The following is a 12,471-nucleotide window of genomic DNA, read 5'->3' on the forward strand; positions in this document are numbered from 1 at the left end:
AGTGTCACTGGTTTGATTCCCAGGCAGGGCACATGACTAGGTTGTACGTCATGTCCCCAGTTGGAGGCGCGTGAGAGGCAACCACACAGTGATGTTTCTGTTTCTCTCCCTCTTTCTCCTTTCCCCTCTCTCTAAAAATAAATAAATAAATAAATAAATAAATAGTTTTTTTTAATTAAAAAAAAAAGAAGAGCCTGCTTTCAATATCCTTCTAGAACTTGAGCACCTGCCATTTGCCAACTGCTGGAAAAGAGCTATTGGGGTAGGGTGTGGTTAGGGGGACAAACACCTTTTATGCAATGACAGATCTCTTCTGGGAGACCTTCCTCAGTAACTGGTCTACTATGGGCTTTCTCACACCAAGTTCCAGAAATTTCAGTGAGTTTGGTAGCCTTCTAAACAGAGAGGGGTGTCTTTGCACAGACCTAGGGGCCTACCGGAGCAGAGCCTGATGCAAGTACAAGTGGACTGAGCACTTAAGGGGGGCTGTTTTGGTTTGTCTTCCTAGCAGTTAGCACCAAGGAGGAACACATGGATGGAAGCAATGAGATCAAGCATAGGAAGCAATGAGATCAAGCATAAGATCCCAGGGTGTTCCTAGGACAGAAGGGAGAATCTCAAAGGTAGCTGAGCCTCCAGGCAAGGCAAGAACATCCCGGGTTCTCTGTAGAACAGAAGGAATGTTGTTGCCATTTCTTTGAGGCCACAGGATCTGCAGCATTTGTGTTGGAGTCCAGCTTTTGAATCGGATAAAAATCTAGTTGTTAGCAGGAGCTGTCGTAGAGTTTAGACTCAAAATAGCCCTAAAATGTTACAAAACCAGGAGGCCTTGGCTTGCTGAATACATGCTCCAGGCACAATGGTGTTGGTTGGTCTTTCTCAAAGCTCCTTTCTGCCTCAGGGCTAAGCTTGTGAGGTTTACTTGCCTTGCTCTGTCCTCATAAGGGGCCTTCCTTCCACGTCCAGGTAAGGGACACTGAGCATGAGGTGTGAGGGGGCGTTTGGCATACCACATGTCTTCCTCCCTCTGGATCTTCCCCATTCTCAGAAAGGACGCCCTTTTTCAAGAGCAAACTAGCTTCCAGTTCCTGGCCTATTGTGGGCACTTGGAATGTAGATTCTCCAATATTAGGTCTCCCCCCGCCCCTTTATCAGGGGACCAGTTTTAAAGATGGAGAGGCTTGGATTTGTGTTTAATGGGAGGAATTGGCATTGGTGGGGTGAGTTTGGCTCAGGCTGGGGAGGTGGTGACTGTGTCTTTCCCAAAAACCCCTCTACACAGCCCAAGTCTGACTTAGGATTCCATTAACAGATGGATAACAGGAGAGCAGAAATGAGTCTTCTGGCTAGAGGTGGTGAACAGAAGCCCTCTAAATGTTGTGCTCTGGACATTTCCAACATTAGCTGGATGAATTGAACCAACTCATCCCAAGCCTGCGTGTCTCCTTAAGCATTATTTTAAGCCTCTGGTGGGGGCTTTGACGGTAACTGTATGGCAGAAACTGAACACCATGTAGCATCCCAAAGGTGTCACTTGAAAGAAGATGCTCCAAATCCTCACAGCCAACTTTTGGTTCCCTTGCAATGCTCTGTCTTTGTGTTCTTCCTTCAAAGCACTTTGCAGTTCCACAAAAACCCAGTATCAACATTCTATGGCTGCGTAATGGACTTGGCGATTTAAAATACACTGACCCCAGCTGGAGGGTCTAATTATGCCATGATTGGGATTCCTACCATGGAGACTTAAGATAATAAATGTGGGTGTTTTAAGCTAAAGAGGTACATCTACTAGTTCACTCTTCCACAGGCACTCACCAGGCCCATCGTGGCTGGGTCCTCTGGTCTAACCTGAGGCTGAATTAGTGTCAGCTGGACTGTGTCCCCGTCGGGAGACTGAGGGAAAAGTGGCTTCCAAGCTTGTTCTTGGTATAACTCAGTTCCTTGCAGAGTAAGACTTGATGTTTCTTCCTCTGGTAGCTTTTCAATCAGCTCCTCCGGGTCTCTTGCATCTTTTGCCACGTGGCCCCCTCTAGCTTCAAGCTGGTGTGTTGTGGATCTTCCTTGTCCTCTGCGATTCTGACTTGGTATGTCTATGATGTCTAGACCCAAATGTCTAAAGGGCTCGTGTGATTAGGTCCAGCCCACCCAGGACAGTCTGTCTCCCTTTGCCACAGAAAAATCACAGGAGTTACATCCTACGTGCACGTGTTCACTTACACCCAAGGGCTTGTATGGAGCGTGGACATAGGGCAAGGAAGTTTTGGGGCGGGAGGGGGGCTATAGTGCGATGCTGCCCATTATACCTGTGGCTCATGATCTTTGATAGATTCACTTGAGGGCAGGGACCGGACCTCCCTAACTGTCCTCAGCACCTGTGACAGAACCAGAACACAGGAGACGTTGGAGCCTCTGGGGCTGAAGCGTCTCCTCACTGGGAAGAAAGAATGCTCTACGGGGTTAATCTTGTAGATGCAGCACTCAAAGCCAAGTGGGGGAAGTAACACTACCCAGACAGCCCCAGTCACCAAGGGGGACACCTTCTGAAACATTTTTGTTTATTTTAAAGGCTGCATCCTCCCCTCCAGTTTAATACTGCCCATGACATTGGTGAAAATCCCACTCGCTCAAGCTGGCATTGTTCTTCCTGTCATTACCCACCACTGATACTGTGGGCAGCAGCGGACCCAACCTTTTCTGACATCCACCCACTGGTAGCATCCACACGGCAGATTGTGGCCATGAGAATAATTTCCCCTAAATGCGACTAATAAGGGAACGAGCAAAGGGGATTTTCCCTCTTAAAACGGCTTGAGCACTTTCTCTTATGAATTTCTCTATGTTGGGTGAATGCGCTCCCTCAAAACACCCGCCTCCCCGCACACAACATTTCAGAGGAAGAGACTCATGGCGGCTGCTTCTGCCTGCTGCGCAAAAGACAGTGAGTCTCTCCATGAACAAATCTCAACTCTTATCTGAAAAGCCAAGCTTTGGATTTTTCCAGTGGGCCTAGTGAGGCAAATGTGTCATTCACTAGTCAGTAAAATATATGCGTATGAAACAGTTCTCAATTCCTTCCTGACATTTTTACTTAACCGCTAACTCATTGCTTACGGATGCTCAGCTCACGTGTATCGTGGCCAGTCCAATCTCAGCCCATCGTAATTCAAACTGAAAAACAAAAAAGAGGCACCTGCCCTGGTTCACGCATCCCTAGCCACCCAGGCACTGAATTCCAATGAAGAGGGCAAACAATGCTTCTTGGCTCAGTGCAACATGGACTAAGTCCTAATCCCGGACACCGAGCTATCCCTGGTGCCATTTAGGATCAAGTCCATGTCTACATCAGGCATCTCCTCTGAATTTGTGATTACCTCACAAGCCGAGAAAGGCGAAGCATACATAGCCCAGACGTGCGTGTAAGGATTCAGACAACCGCTAAGTGACACTTTAATGGTGGGGGCTCACTTCAGCTCACAGTGAAATACTTAAGGGGGTACCTTATTTCTGAAAGGAAATAAAAAAAATGGGGTCAAGTGCTCAACAACTCTTCTCATAATTTTTGCAAAAGTGAGACAGGCCAAATCCATTTATTCGGTCACGCGGGTCCCTTTAGGAGCAATGAGACCTTGGTTTTGTGACCTGTGAAATCTCCTTTCCCAGTCATGAGGTATAAATATATAAAAATACGTGTTAGTAGATTTGTAAATATGACAAGACTCTCCAAAATATAGCTATGTTTAGCTGTCTTATTCTTGCCCCTCTGCAACAAAATGGTGGCAGGGTGATGGAGTGACATTAGGAATGCCAGAAAGAGGAAGTCAGAAAGCCCTTGGGGACAGGAATCTCCTTGCGCTGCAAACATTTCTCTAAGAACTGCTTGAGGCGTATGAAGGAACCCATCTGTCCTGAGCTTGTGACGGCTTCAATCCTGGGGAAGTAGTCCTCTTTGATGAGAAGCATCACCTTCCAGAACTGGGCCTGGTACTGCTTCATGAGGGCGTTCCCACACACCTCCAAGAAGTCAAAGAGGAGGGTGGCTGTCACATCTGACAGGGGCTCCATGTTTAATACCTGTGCCAACCAGCGCCAGCCATGGTTTAAGCCATGAGGGTGAACCTCTTGTCGGGTCCCATATGGCCACTGGAGCTGGATGATGGCAGCATAGAGACGGATCATCCCAGACATGCGCTTCAGGAAGTGGTCCTGCCGCTCCACTTTGGAATCCTTCACTTCGTAGCCGAGCATCCTCTGATAGTCCTCCAGAGCCACTCCCTCCTTGAAAGCGGGGTAGAAAGGAACGGAGTACGGACAGTTCTTGTGCAGGTGAGCGAGAATGAGGTCCCCCACTCTCGGGTGGAGCTCCCAGATCCCGGACGCCACCACCGCGATGGGGAACGCTGCTTCATGATGAGAGGCCACTTCCTCCTCCCCTTGTTTCACAAATTTCTCTGCCAGTTTGTACTGGACAAAGTCCAGGCCCTGAGGGTTCAGTGTGACGGACACAGAGCGCCCCCCAGACTGGACAGGTTTTCCAGAGAGGAGGCTGTGGATTTTGTCAAAGATCTCCTTCAGCTTTGAGCCTGCGATTGTGGAGATCTGGCTCATGGGGATGGTGGCGGCCTTCTGCAGGTCCATCTTTATCCTTTTGACCTGACTGTCTCTGCTGCCAGCCAGACCCTCAAAGGCCAACGCGCACTGACAGGAGGCCGCCTGCAGCTGCTGGTACCACTGCATTGTACTGTCTTGTACCTTCACCTGGAGGTCTTCATTCTGTTTAGCTCCGGGGCCCTGGCTGGGAGCGGGGGACTCCTTGAAGACATCTGGTCCCTGCTGCACTTGTGACTCTCGCTGCTTCCCCTGGGCCTCCTTTTCATCCTGCCTTCTCTTGTCTTCACAGGCCCTGGCATTCGCACAGAGATCCCACATCTCCTCCAGCCCTCTCTCGGCCACAGCTTGGCCCTCCGCCGTGGGAAAGCCATCCTCTGAAGTGGCCCGAATGAAGTCAGAGACGAGGCTGCACAGCTGGTTGCCCCTGGTCCGGAAGGCCGACAGGTCCACCCGCAGCGGGGCCCCGCGCTGGTCCTCGGAGTCCAGCTGCTGGCTGAGGTGAATCAGCTCCTCCTGCAGGGCGTACAGGCTCCGCAGGCGGCCCTGGCCTTCCTCCCTGCAGAGCCGCTCCTGCTCTGCCTGCTTCAGGCGCTGCTGCTCTGCCTCTTGCAGCATCAGGTTGAGAATCTTGGCTCTGTGACGATGCTCAGCTTTTAGCTTCTCTTGCTGCCCCAGGGCTTCTCTGGAGCTCTTCTCCATCATTTCCCACAAGTCCTGGAATTCTTTATGGCGCTTCCGCGCCTTCCGTTCGTCAAACCGCTTCAGTTGTTCAGATGCCATCTGAGAGAGGGCGCGTACCTTCCTCTCCTGCTCATCCTGCCACTGCCTCAGGCCCTCCATTCCTTTGATTCCATTCGTCTCACCCCAGGGTACATCAGCTCGGGTACCGTTTCGATCGCTTGCGGTCCTCCTGAGGCGCGCAGGCGGAACTGCTTACGGTTTCCCGGAGTCAAGGTGGGCCATACCTCCAGTTCCCGTTCTTTTCGCACACGTCGATGACTAAGTTCATCAGCTGTTACCCGAAGCTAAAATTCTCCAACGTCTGAGGTCACACACACACCCCCCCATCGAAAGCACGTCGGCAAAACGGGCTCTTACATCTCCTCGACCGGCTCGATGAGGCGGGTGGTCCCTGACGCCCTCGGCTCGGTGGAAACTCGCTGTCCGGCAGCGGACTCGGGATCGTGGATGAGAGGCGATAAGTAACCCAAACACTGTGTTTTGTCTGCTAGGAGGAAAGGTGGCTGATCTCTCTAGGGGAGGAAAGCCCCGATCAAGCCTTCCTTCCAAGCTCCTTTGATGGAGAAGGGTATCCAGGGGATACAGAGTCAGGATACACAAACCGTCCATCCATTTCGAACGCCTGAATTACCGTTCACAATCACCGGTTACCAATAACAACGTAAGGAGCACAGTGAGCGTTCTGGGTCACTGTCCGCTAGGCATCCCGGCACTATATGAACACCAAGCGAATACGCCTTCCGGGTACTCGATGTTACACAGGGTCTGTAGCTAACTTCAAGAGATGAGAAAAACAGAGCCAGCTTTAAAGCAGAATATTCATTCTTTAAATCCAGGTCCCACGGGGACCCCCTGAACGGGCTTTCAGGTCATGTCCGTCTCCAGCCTTCCCGGTCTCCCGGTGTGTGTGTGTGTGTGTGTGTGTGTGGCGGGGCGGGGGCGGGCCCTAGCTCGCAGCCGGGCTACGATTCCCGAAACCACGTTGGGCGGTCCCCTACATCTCCCCCTTTTTTGTTATTTAGATAGCTAATGATAGAGAGTGCTACAAAGCTTGCTGCTTGTTTCTCACACATAGGATTCTGAGAGAACAATTTTTAAAGACAGCGAAGGACACAGATTACGATTATAATCAATAAACATCCAGCGACTCCTATCATCCCAATGCGTGAATTTAATCCGTGAAACCAAGTGTTTAGAATCGAGCCACTGGAGATGATTGCTAAGGGTTTAGAACACCTTTCTTTCCACGAGCCGCCTAATGTCTATAAGTTGTTGATGAAGCTCCAACTGTAGCCGATCAGTTTAACCTCTTAAATTCGGGGAGAAGGCGCCTTGCAAATAATGTCGTACCTCGGTTCAGGAGTGTTGAGTAGAGTTCCGTGTTATTTTATTTTATTTATTTATGTACTTACTTATTTATTTATTATTTTATTTGATTTGCTGTCTGTCTGTCTGTCTCTCTCTCTGTCTCTGTCTCTCCTTTTTTTTTTTTTTTGCGGGGCGGGTGGTGGTGGTGGTGTTTGTTTTTTTATTTTATCTCTTCTTTTCTTTTCTTTTCTTTTCGAGAGAGGGAGCGAAACATCCATGTGTGGTTGCCTCACGCTCGTCCCCAACTGGGGACCCGGCCCGCAGCCCAGGCATGTGTCTTCACTGGGAATCAAACCAGCGGCACTTTGGTTCACAGGCTGGCACTGGCTCCACTGAGCCACACCATCCAGGGCGGATGTTGGCGCCTTTAAAGTTGTCCCAGAGGTTCCTAAGCCTCTCCTCATATCTTTCGGTACTGGTTGACTGGTTTTTGTGGGGTTTTTTTTTTTTTGGTTTGTTTGTTTGTTTGTTTCTGTTCGTCCGTCCGTCCGTCCGTCCGTTCGTTCTTTCCCTCCCTCCCTCCCTCCCTCCTTATGTTCCAAAATCGTTGACTTGAACCCTGTCTTCGTTCCCTTCATCATTGCCTTTGTGGCATTCTGCAGCTCAGATCAGAGGTTTCTGAGGACAAAGGATATCTGAGATCGAAGGGATGGGGGTGGGGTGGGGTGGGGGTGGGGGGATAGTGATCCCCAAACTCTGGGAAATGGGAAGATGTAGCTAGACAACCCAGAAAACAAGATAGAGAAATTTCAAAGAAGAGCTGGGGACAGACCTATAGCCAGATCACCCTGAGTTAATTCTCACCCTCAGCTAACTTAGTGAATGGTGTTAGACTGTAACTCTGGAGTATCCAGCATGGAAAAACGGAGAAGGAGAAGGAGGGGGAGAGGGGAAAGGGAAAAGGGGAAAGGGTTGGGGGCGGCGGGCGCTTTGCTCGCGTTAGGATAAAAACAGCCAGCTCCATCTTTTCGGCGCGCACCTCGATTTGGCTTTTAGGCTGCGTCCAGAGCTGCAGATCTGTGCATAAACAACCGCCTCAGTTACCGCTCAAGTCCCGCCTCCCGGCGTTCTGTTCCGAGCATTTCTCACACCAGGAATCCCTTTTGACAGCCTTTCTATGACAGACACAATCCCTCGTGGTGTTCTTCTGTGCATCGAGGTGACAAGGAAGCCTTGCTCTGAGAAATCACCTGGAAACCACTGTGGGATTAGGCAGTGGGTTTATTGAGGGGGGGGAAGAGGGGAAGTGGGGAGGGGAGAGGCAGCTCCCGGACCAACACAAGGGCCCGTAGGAGCAAGGGAAATGGGGACTCCCGGTCCTCCCCGTGGGCCCACAGGAGTCCCACCTGCACTTTCCGCAGGCACCTGTTTTATACTTGTCAATCACAAGTATAAAGTGAGGGCGAGTTTGCTTATCAACCTATTCAGCAGATCATTTACATCTGATCGCTCACCGCTGGACCCCACACACACACGCTCACGCACACATACACACACACACCCCTCACCCCCAAGTTAGTTAACATATTGGGCTAGGTCCATTACCATTTCCCCAGGGAATGGTTTCAGTCCATCAGCATATCTTTGGGAACGGCTAAGTCCAGGGCCAGGTTGATGAGCATATATATACCAAAAGTCCAGGTGTGCATTCTAGCCGCCTCCACGTTCTGACACGAGGGAGGGGGCGAGGTCTCCCTTTTCCGTCCGTCCCCTCGTTCCCAGTTCACGTGGGCACAACCGGATCAGGCCCGATCTGCAGCTGTGAGCGCAAGGCCCGGGTCGGGCAGGCGAGGAATAGCGTCACCTCCCGCTAGGGGATCAGACGGCCGCTCTGTCGGGCCCGGAACTCTGTAAAGCAGATAGAAACGGGGGTCGCAGATCCGCCAACAGAGCGGTCAGAGAAAAGGGAAGAGGACCGCTCCGGCAAGGAGTGAGCGTTCAGATGCAGATCGAGTTGCTAAAGTCTCAGGGTGGGGTGGGGCAGTATTTGAAACAGAGGGAGGAGAAAGACAATGGCCACGTGAGCTCTGAGGAGAAGGAAGGAGTATCCGGGCTTTAAGATGAGCTAGAATATTTATTTCATCCAAGTACCGGCGTTATAGGACTAGAAACGAGCGGGCTGTCGTCAGGGTAGGGTAGGGTAGGCCGTTCAGGGCGTTCGGCGTGCCTCTGGGCTGCCGGCCAAACGCATTCCATCTCCTCAGCAGACAGGCGGGCGGGGAGAGTGTGATTCCATTCTTAGAAAATAGCTGGGAACGGTCCAATCCTAGAGGGAGACGGCAAGAAGATAGAGGAGGGTGGTGGTGGAAGAGAGAACACCGAAGGAGCTAGTTAAATGACACCGGGCACAGGTATTATCGCGAGTCTCTGTTTTGTTGGTTCGTCTTCTCCGCTACTCTTAACACCAAATGGATGGACGGATGGACGGGTGGGTGGATGAACGAATGGGTGAACGGATGGATGGACGGGTGGGTGGATGGATGAATGAACGAATGGGTGAACGAACGAACTGACGAACGAACGAACGAACGGACGGACGAACGAACAGGGAAGCGACGCGTGTGAAGAAAAAGGAAGCATCTGGCGGAGACTGACTGAAATGCTAGGCGCGCAGGGGCGGGGCGCTATCAGCGGGAAGCAATCTTGAAATCGTGAATTGACATCGCTACAGGACACACACAGGCATCCGCGTTCTCCGAGTCACGCGACCACCGCCCCAGCCCGCCTTTTTTCACACGCAGCCGAAGGTCATGGTAGACGTCCTTTCTGAACGGTGTGTGTGGAGCCACTCCCTTCTGGACCGGCCCCTCCCCCTCCGCCGCGGGCGCTGGCGGTGCGCGCATGCGCATCAGCGCGCGCGGGCTTCCGCCGCCATCATTCATTCCCTACTCACCACCCACACCCCGCCTCCAACTCTCTGAGCCTTTCGATCCCGCCCACTCGGTCTGGCCTTCTGGTCGACCGCTTTTCTCATGGCGAGGCTAGCACAGCGGCCGCCATAGCGAGCGAGCCGGCCGCCCGCCCGGCCGGCTCGGGTCGGATCTCGAACGGCGGGCGGGCGCTCGGCCCGGTCTCGAATCACGGCAGCGGAAGTGGGGGTTTCTTTGGAAACCCGATCCTCTGTCTCCTCTCTTCCAGCTCTTCCGTCCGACCGCCGCCGCCGCCGACACGGGGACCTCTGCCGCGGCAAGAACGGATGGACCGCCGGACAGACGGACGGACGGACGGACGGACCGACCGACCGGACGGACCGACCGACCGACCGACCGACTCACTCACTCACTCACTCACTCACCCCTCCCGTGGCGACCGAGGGCCATCCAGCAGACTCGGAAACAGCGCACGGGGGCCGGCTCCCACCCGGCCAGGACATTTCCGCGAAGCAGAGCGGCCTCTGCGCTCAGGCGGAGAAATCGGACCCGGGTCGCTCTGTTCCGTACGATAATCACCACAATGACGCCGCTCTACATGATTGCGTGTTTTCCGATTGGATTCTTAGGAGGGGGCCAAAAATAGATAGATAAATAAATAAAATAAGGAGGGGGCGAGGGAGAGAGAGAGAGAGGGAGGGAGGGAGGGGGAGAGAGAGAGAGAGAGAGAGAGAGAGGGAGAGGGAGAGAGAGAAAAGAAAGGGGGGGGGACGACGACGACACCTGTTTACGTCCCGCTTCCTACCCACCTCCCCGTCTTCTCCTCTCCCCCCACCCCCGAACATCCGGATCATCCCAATAAATGATGTCAAAATTGCAAGACCAACTGGCCAACTGGTCTACCCGGGGACAGCAGGCCAACTGGTCGACCTCCGCGGGGCACGACGGCCCGGAGGCCAAGTACAGCCGGGGGAGCTGGTTGACCGCGCTCTCGTCGCGAGACCCCGGGCAGCTCCGCGAGCGCGGGCGGGGTGAGGGTGAGGGTGAGGGTGAGGGAGAGGGAGAGGGAGAGGGAGAGGGAGAGCTGGTCGACCTGAACCCGGGAAGGGGAGGGGGAAGCGGGGAGAAGAAGGAAACACGCGTGACTGGAGACGTGGTGGCCCCGCTCTCTCGGCCCCGGGCGGCCGGCTTTTCTTTCTTTCTTTCTTTATTTTTTTGAGTTCCAAACTATTAATTTATAAAAATAATAAAACCATCAATATGAATAAGATCAGGATTCACTCTCATCTACATCTTTATCTGGGTCTTGCTCGGCAGCCTCCATTTCCTGTTGCTGTTTCTTCCAAAGTTTGGCCATGGCCAGGAGCTTAAGGTTTGGTTGGTCGGCAGCATCTTCTGGAAAGATGTAATCATAGTATTCTTCCCAGCCTGCATCAGACCCATCATCGGCCTGGACCTTTCTTCTCTTCTTGACTTTCTCTGGCATGAGTTTGTCTACTCTCTCCTTATCTGAGGCAGTTCCAAATTCATCTTCAAAACTTCGCCAAGATTCCAGCAGCGTAAGTCTCTCTTCTTTTTCTTCACAGTTTCGCATGGTTTTGTTAGCCTCTTCATAAATTTGTCTGCATTTAGCCAGACTTCCTTCTTTTCCCGAAGACAACTCAAACTGAGCAAAACTGATCCATACCTTGACATGTTGTGTCCGTTGAAGCAATCGTCGGTAAAGATTGCGTGTTCTTTCAGTTTCTTCCTGCTCAATTTCAAAATCAATATATGATTTCCAGAGCACCTCTGGCATGTCTAAGCGTGGCTGGCTGATGGCTAACTCGTAGATTGCACGGGCTCTCTCAGTATCACCAAGGATTGTCTCTAATTCTGCAAATTTAATCCAAGAGGTACAATTTTCAGGTCCAAATTCCAGGAACTTTTCATAAAGCTTCCGGCATCTGTCAAATTCTCGAAGCTGTAGCTCCAGTTCTATGTAACCTTTGAATAACTTGCTCTTTGGACATTTATCTATGGAAGTTCCCAAAGCTCTTCTGGCAAATGGTAAATTTTTCTGTCTTATTTCAAATTGTGCATATAGGAGCCACATTTTGGCAAATGTGAACTTTTTATGAGGAATTAGTTCCAAAGAGGCTTGATACACCTGTCTTGTTCTTTCAGGATCCTTTGCTTCCAGTTCTTCATAGAGTGCATAGTTAATCCAAAGATAGATGTAGCGCTTCCAATGTCTCTTCTCCTGAATGGGTGGGACATTGGCAATAGTTCTTTCATAGACTTCTCGTACAGTGTCTGCTTCTGCATCACTTTCCACCAAGCGCAAGTAATCAAACCATGCATCATAATTGTGTGGATTAGCCTTCACTTCTTCTTCATACTGGAATCTCCGTTTGCTCACAATGATGTCTTCAATACCCCGCCTATCACCAAACTTCTTCTCAAAGACAGTATAATTTTTAAAGAGTTCTTGGGCTTCTTGCTTTGAAATTCTATCCAGGGCATACTTGTAGATCACTCGTACCCTTTCAAATTCTTTCTGATTTTCTTCAAATTTGGCAAAGGCAACATAAAGGTGTTCATCCGTATGTTCATCTCCAAAGAATTCTATCTTCAAAAGTCTTCCTTTTCCTTAGTTTGTAATCATTTAACTCCTCTTCATCTGTGATCTTCTGTTGAGGTGGAGGTGGAAGAAGCTCAAGTTCTCTCTCTTTAGCTTCTCTTAAAAGTTGTTCAGCAGTTATCTGTACTTCAGCTGGCGCTTTGTTTTTTACCTTGGCCACTTTGGGAATTCTCTGCTTCCCGGCCGCGGTGGAGGCCGCCATGGCTGCGGCAGAAGACTTCCAGCGAACCTCGAAACCCCAAAACCGGCCACTGAGCTCAC

At 51.3% G+C, this 12,471-nt stretch overlaps 1 protein-coding gene and 1 pseudogene across 1 annotated transcript; both read right to left on the reverse strand.

Annotated features, from left to right (window-relative positions):
- Window positions 1-3,795: 3,795 nt before the first annotated feature.
- LOC149990122 (mRNA export factor GLE1-like) lies at window positions 3,796-10,090 on the reverse strand. Its single transcript, XM_090265663.1, has 5 exons — window positions 10,013-10,090; window positions 9,611-9,895; window positions 8,456-8,527; window positions 5,707-5,768; window positions 3,796-5,518 (listed from the first exon to the last, which is right to left on the reverse strand). Exons 1-5 carry the CDS (start codon window positions 10,088-10,090, stop codon window positions 3,796-3,798), a joined length of 2,220 nt encoding a protein of 739 aa, XP_090121789.1.
- Window positions 10,091-10,810: 720 nt separating this feature from the next.
- Window positions 10,811-12,412, reverse strand: LOC149990123 (crooked neck-like protein 1 pseudogene; annotated as a pseudogene).
- Window positions 12,413-12,471: the final 59 nt, after the last annotated feature.

This window comes from Furipterus horrens, unplaced genomic scaffold (assembly GCF_987537825.1).
Source record: "Furipterus horrens unplaced genomic scaffold, mFurHor1.1.pri manual_scaffold_24, whole genome shotgun sequence".
Taxonomy (NCBI): Eukaryota; Metazoa; Chordata; class Mammalia; order Chiroptera; family Furipteridae; genus Furipterus; species Furipterus horrens.